Source organism: Myxine glutinosa, chromosome 6, assembly GCF_964187855.1.
Source record: "Myxine glutinosa chromosome 6, kmMyxGlut1.1, whole genome shotgun sequence".
Classification (NCBI taxonomy): domain Eukaryota; kingdom Metazoa; phylum Chordata; class Myxini; order Myxiniformes; family Myxinidae; genus Myxine; species Myxine glutinosa.
In genome coordinates, this window is record NC_136266.1 from 4,276,432 (window position 1) to 4,283,430 (window position 6,999).

Consider the following 6,999-nt stretch of genomic DNA (forward strand, 5'->3'; position numbering starts at 1 on the left):
GGTGATGGATGAGGTGCGAGACGGAATCAGGAGGAAGTCGGGGTGGATGAGGTGCGAGACGGAATCAGGAGGAAGTCGGTGATGGATGAGGTGCGAGACGGAATCAGGAGGAAGTCGGGGGTGGATGAGGTGCGAGACGGAATCAGGAGGAAGTCGGGGGTGGATGAGGTGCGAGACGGAATCAGGAGGAAGTCGGGGATGGATGAGGTGCGAGACGGAATCAGGAAGAAGTCGGGGATGGATGAGGTGCGAGACGGAATCAGAAGGAAGTCGGGGATGGATGAGGTGCGAGAAGGAATCAGGAGGAAGTCGGGGATGGGTGAGGTGCGAGACGGAATCAGGAGGAAGTTGGGGGTGGATGAGGTGCGAGACGGAATCAGGAGGAAGTCGGGGATGGATGAGGTGCGAGACGGAATCAGAAGGAAGTCGGGGATGGATGAGGTGCGAGACGGAATCAGGAGGAAGTCGGGGGTGGATGAGGTGCGAGAGGGAATCAGGAGGAAGTTGGGGGTGGATGAGGTGCGAGACGGAATCAGGAGGAAGTCGGGGATGGATGAGGTGCGAGACGGAATCAGGAGGAAGTCGGGGATGGATGAGGTGCGAGACGGAATCAGGAGGAAGTCGGGGATGGATGAGGTGCGAGACGGAATCAGGAGGAAGTCGGGGGTGGATGAGGTGCGAGACGGAATCAGAAGGAAGTCGGGGATGGATGAGGTGCGAGACGGAATCAGAAGGAAGTCGGGGATGGATGAGGTGCGAGACGGAATCAGGAGGAAGTCGGGGATGGATGAGGTGCGAGACGGAATCAGAAGGAAGTCGGGGATGGATGAGGTGCGAGACGGAATCAGGAGGAAGTCGGGGGTGGATGAGGTGCGAGACGGAATCAGAAGGAAGTCGGGGATGGATGAGGTGCGAGACGGAATCAGGAGGAAGTCGGGGGTGGATGAGGTGCGAGACGGAATCAGGAGGAAGTCGGGGGTGGATGAGGTGCGAGACGGAATCAGGAGGAAGTCGGGGGTGGATGAGGTGCGAGACGGAATCAGGAGGAAGTCGGGGGTGGATGAGGTGCGAGACGGAATCAGGAGGAAGTCGTGGATGGATGAGGTGCGAGACGGAATCAGAAGGAAGTCGGGGGTGGATGAGGTGCGAGACGGAATCAGGAGGAAGTCGGGGGTGGATGAGGTGCGAGACGGAATCAGGAGGAAGTCGGGGGTGGATGAGGTGCGAGACGGAATCAGGAGGAAGTCGGGGATGGATGAGGTGCGAGATGGAATCAGGAGGAAGTCGGGGATGGATGAGGTGCGAGATGGAATGCAGACGAACCTTCCGGACTTTGTGATGACCATCTCCGTACCCAGTAGATGGAACTGCTCCCACAGGTCTCTCCCCTCAAGGGACACCCGAGGCTCATCCTCCCCATGACTCCCTTTGGATGACCGTGCTGGACCCGCGGGAAACAGCAGCGGGAGCACTTCGGGATGTCCGGGCGACTCTGGGGGTCTCGGTTTTCCCACCGCCGACGTCAGGCCGGAACCGTGACCACCAAGTCCAGGAAAAACGGGCGGCCACGAACAGAGACCCGGCAGGTCCGACGGGCGGCGCGAAGGGAATGGCCTAAAGGCCATGGATGGATGATGGATGATGGATGATGGATGATGGATGATGGATGATGGATGGATGGATGGATGGATCCTAGAGCCGCACACACCTGGTTCCAGTCACAATTCCAGGTCGCTCATTTAGTTCCCACATTGAGCCATGAAGACATTTTTTCAACGAAAGTTCTCCTGTTGGTCCATCGGAGATTCCGCGACAGGAGGTGAATCCGATACGGCCTGACGGCACCGCTCGTCCCGACAAAACACTCGTCCCGACTTCCCGCTCGTCCCGACTTCCCGCTCGTCCCGACTTCCCGCTCGTCCCGACAAAACACTCGTCCCGACTTCCCGCTCGTCCCGACTTCCCGCTCGTCCCGACTTCCCGCTCGTCCCGACAAAACACTCGTCCCGACTTCCCGCTCGTCCCGACTTCCCGTTCGTCCCGACAAAACACTCCTCCCGACTTCCCGCTCGTCCCGACTTCCCGTTCGTCCCGACAAAACACTCGTCCCGACTTCCCGCTCGTCCCGACTTCCCGTTCGTCCCGACAAAACACTCCTCCCGACTTCCCGCTCGTCCCGACAAAACACTCCTCCCGACTTCCCGCTCGTCCCGACAAAACACTCGTCCCGACAAAACACTCGTCCCGACTTCCCGCTCGTCCCGACTTCCCGCTCGTCCCGACAAAACACTCCTCCCGACTTCCCGCTCGTCCCGACTTCCCGTTCGTCCCGACAAAACACTCGTCCCGACTTCCCGCTCGTCCCGACTTCCCGTTCGTCCCGACAAAACACTCCTCCCGACTTCCCGCTCGTCCCGACAAAACACTCCTCCCGACTTCCCGCTCGTCCCGACAAAACACTCGTCCCGACAAAACACTCCTCCCGACTTCCCGCTCGTCCCGACTTCCCGTTCGTCCCGACAAAACACTCCTCCCGACTTCCCGCTCGTCCCGACAAAACACTCGTCCCGACTTCCCGCTTGTCCCGACTGAACACTCCTCCCGACTTCCCGCTCCTCCCGACTTCCCGCTCGTCCCGACTGAACGCCCGGGCCTGGCACACCACGTTAGCCAAGGTGAGCACGTTCCGGAGCCGCTTCGCGTTTACCGCGAGGTGATGTTATAAGAGACGCATCGGAGAGGCCGATCGGGGTGCAGCGACCCCTTGCCTCCCGCCCCCATCCAGTAGGGAACGGCTGTGGTGAGGAAGGGAAGGGAAGGGAAGGGGAGGGGAGGGGTGAGGTGTGAGGGGTGAGGGGAGCGGGAGGTGTGAAAACCATTTTCATCTTCTCCTCTTGGATTTATCGCACCACGTGGCTTCACCTCTTCATCACTCAACACCAGGTGACAACATTTACACCTTGTCCCCCGCACTCCCCACCAGTTAAATGCATTTACACCTTGTGCTAGGCTCTCCCCACCAGGTATATATATTTACGCCTTGTGCCATGTTCTCCCCCGAACAGGTAAATACATTTACACCTTGTCCCCCGCACTCCCCACCAGTTAAATGCATTTACACCTTGTGCTAAGCTCTCCCCACCAGGTATATATATTTACGCCTTGTGCCATGTTCTCCCCCGAACAGGTAAATACATTTACACCTTGTGCTAGGCTCTCCCCCCGACCAGGTAAATATATTTACACCTTGTGCCACTCTCTCCCCACCAGGTAAATATATTTACGCCTTGTGCCATGTTCTCCCCCTAACAGGTAAATACATTTACACCTTGTGTACTCTCTCCCCCTAACAGGTAAATACATTTACACCTTGTGCTAGGCTCTCCCCCCACCAGGTAAATATATTTACACCTTGTGCCATGTTCTCCCCCTAACAGGTAAATACATTTACACCTTGTGCTAGGCTCTCCCCCCACCAGGTAAATATATTTACACCTTGTGCCATGTTCTCCCCCTAACAGGTAAATACATTTACACCTTGTGCCATGTTCTCCCCCGAAAAGGTAAATACATTTACACCTTGTGTACTCTCTCCCCCTAACAGGTAAATACATTTACACCTTGTCTAAGATCAAGCTGCAGGAAACCAGGTAATAATAATAATAACAAGTACACATACATTCAAAGTACACCGCCCCCATGCCAAATAATTAAATATGCTGCAGCGCGGCTCATTGAGGCTGCATTGGGAGGGAGAGGTGTACACTAATTGATTGATTAATTGTATAATTAAAATCAATAAAAGATTATCACAAAATATTTTCATAATCAATTGGCTAATCGCATAACTAAACCACTAGTGCTTCATCCGAAGATGTAACTTTTAGAAATTTAATTAAATAAGTCATTTATAAAAAATTAAATAATTAATTGATTACTCAATAAATAATTTATCGATTAATCAATAAATAATTAATAGATGAAATGATTAATCAATAAATCAAAAATATCCTTGATAGCCACATCACTTGGTCACTCATGTCCAAATATTAGCTTCCGAGCTCAAAAGGTGCCTGAGATATTGGTCAAATGAGAAAGAAAATAAATAAATGATTAATAATGAAAATAAATAAATAATAATCATGAAAAAATTAAAGTATTAATGAATTTGGTCAGAGAACACATTAACTACCACTATTTCATCAGAATCTGTAACTTAAAAAAAATAAAAAAATTTGTCATTAATCGAATAATTAAATAATTAATCGATTAATTGATTAATTAATAAATCAAAAATAGCCTTTGCAGCCAAATCACCTGGTCATTGGCATGTCCAAATATCAGCTTCCTAACTCAAAAGGTGCCTGAGTTGATGGTCAGAAGAGAAAGGAAATTTGATTAATTAAATAAGTACTTAATTAATCGCGAATAATTAAATAACTCCTCAATTAATTGATTAATCAAAAAACAAAAAATACAGTTTTTGACAAAGCACTTTCTCACTATTGTGCCGAAATTTCAGCTTCCTAGCTCAAAGGATGGCTGAGATATGGTCCGGACAAACAAACAAGAAAACAACCAGAGTGAAAACTGAGTACTCCCTTTGAGCGTGCGTCACTGCCGAGCCCCCTTCGGTGCCCGGCAATGACGATTTGCAATGCCTGGAGATGGCATAGGAAAGGAGCGGTGTACAACAATACATTTATTTTATATAGCGCTTTTCAAGAAGCCCAAAGACGCTTTGACAGAGTACAAAAAAACAAGTGCAAAAAGACAAAAATCAACAGGTAAATAAATCAAAGCAAAAGGAGGGAGAAGGAGAAGAGATAGTCAGGGGTTAGATGCTGTGGGTTGAATGTTGAATGCAGTGTTGAACAGGTGGGTCTTGAGTGATGTTTTGAATGTGGTGAGTGAGGAGGAGTCTCTGATGGTGTGAGGTAGCGAGTTCCAGAGGGTGGGAGCAGCGATGGAGAAGGCCCTGTCCCCCCAGGATCTGAATTTGGTCCGGATGGAGGGGGTCAGGAGGTTGGTACCAGCAGAGCGGAGGTTGCGGGTGGGAGTGTGTCTGGAGAGGAGGTCAGCCAGGTAGGATGGGGCCAGGTTATGGAGGGCTTTGTATGTCAAGAGGAGGATTTTGTACTGGAATCTCTGGGGGATGGGGAGCCAGTGAAGCTTGTAAAGGACGGGGGTGATGTGGTCACGGGTCCGGGAATGGGTGAGTAGACAGGCAGCGGAGTTCTGAATGTATTGGAGTTTATTGGTGATTATTGAGGGTGAACCATAGAGGAGGCTATTGCAGTAGTCCAGACGGGAGGTGATGAAGGCGTGGATGAGGGTTTCTGCAGCCACGGAGGAGAGGGATGGACGGAGACGGGCGATGTTTTTCAGGTGAAAGAAGGCTGACTTTGTGATCTGTTTAGTGTATTTGTCGAAGGAGAGGGTTTGGTCAAAGATGATGCCAAGATTCCGGATGTGAGGGGAGGTGGATACTGGGATACCGTCGATGTTGAGGGCAAAGTTATGGGTGGATTTTGTGAGCGTTTTTGGGCCAATGATGATTATTTCAGATTTATCACAGTTAAGCTTGAGGAAGTTGATTTGAAGCCAGGATTTTATTTCGGTGAGTACACATCAGTAATACACACAAAGTTCTTCCTAATGGGAAGAGTCAGTGGAATCCTGAACTTTGGAAACGACATGGAGCACGAGGAGTTTTATTTGGAGTTAATGTATCCGGTAAAAACAGTAGCATACAAATAATTACACGTCATGGACATGAATGACGTCATTTTTATTGTACACGCGAGTACATGACACAGCGTACATGACACAGGGTACGTGACACAGAGTACGTGACACAGGGTACGTGACACAGAGTACGTGACACAGGGTACGTGACACAGGGTACGTGACACAGGGTACGTGACACAGAGTACGTGACACAGAGTACGTGACACATGGTACGCGACACAGAGTACGTGACACAGGGTACGTGACACAGGGTACGTGACACAGGGTACGTGACACAGGGTACGTGACACAGAGTACGTGACACAGGGTACGTGACACAGGGTACGTGACACAGGGTACGTGACACAGAGTACGTGACACAGAGTACGCGACACATGGTACGCGACACAGGGTACGTGACACAGAGTACGTGACACAGGGTACGTGACACAGAGTACGTGACACAGAGTACGTGACACAGGGTACGTGACACAGGGTACGTGACACAGAGTACGTGACACAGAGTACGTGACACATGGTACGCGACACAGAGTACGTGACACAGGGTACGTGACACAGAGTACGTGACACAGGGTACGTGACACAGGGTACGTGACACAGAGTACGTGACACAGGGTACGTGACACAGGGTACGTGACACAGGGTACGTGACACAGAGTACGTGACACAGAGTACGTGACACATGGTACGCGACACAGGGTACGTGACACAGAGTACGTGACACAGGGTACGTGACACAGGGTACGTGACACAGAGTACGTGACACAGGGTACGTGACACAGGGTACGTGACACAGGGTACGTGACACAGGGTACGTGACACAGAGTACGTGACACATGGTACGCGACACAGGGTACGTGACACAGGGTACGTGACACAGGGTACGTGACACAGAGTACGTGACACAGAGTACGTGACACATGGTACGCGACACAGGGTACGTGACACAGAGTACGTGACACAGGGTACGTGACACAGGGTACGTGACACAGGGTACGTGACACAGAGTACGTGACACAGAGTACGTGACACATGGTACGCGACACAGAGTACGTGACACAGGGTACGTGACACAGAGTACGTGACACAGGGTACGTGACACAGGGTACGTGACACATGGTACGTGACACAGAGTACATGACACAGGGTACATGAGGTCCTCACTCATTTACTGCACACGGACTCGCGTTCGACATCCAGTCTCTCCTCATGGATTTTCCTTCCTTCCAAAAGTATTTCGAAGAATGG

General features: G+C 51.1%; 1 protein-coding gene across 2 annotated transcripts in view; it reads right to left on the minus strand.

The window, feature by feature from the left end:
- Positions 1 to 2,735, minus strand: part of LOC137429549 (T-box transcription factor TBX2b) — a 148,543-nt gene extending 145,808 nt beyond the window's left edge. Inside the window, exon 1 of one of the 2 annotated variants that reach the window (XM_068119546.2) lies at positions 1,324 to 2,735. In XM_068119546.2, the coding sequence (XP_067975647.2) occupies positions 1,324 to 1,625 (302 nt within the window). In that variant the 5' untranslated portion in view covers positions 1,626 to 2,735. The remainder of the gene's footprint in view (positions 1 to 1,323) is intronic. The other variant, XM_068119547.2, reaches the window with a different exon arrangement.
- Between the last annotated feature and the right edge of the window lie 4,264 nt (positions 2,736 to 6,999).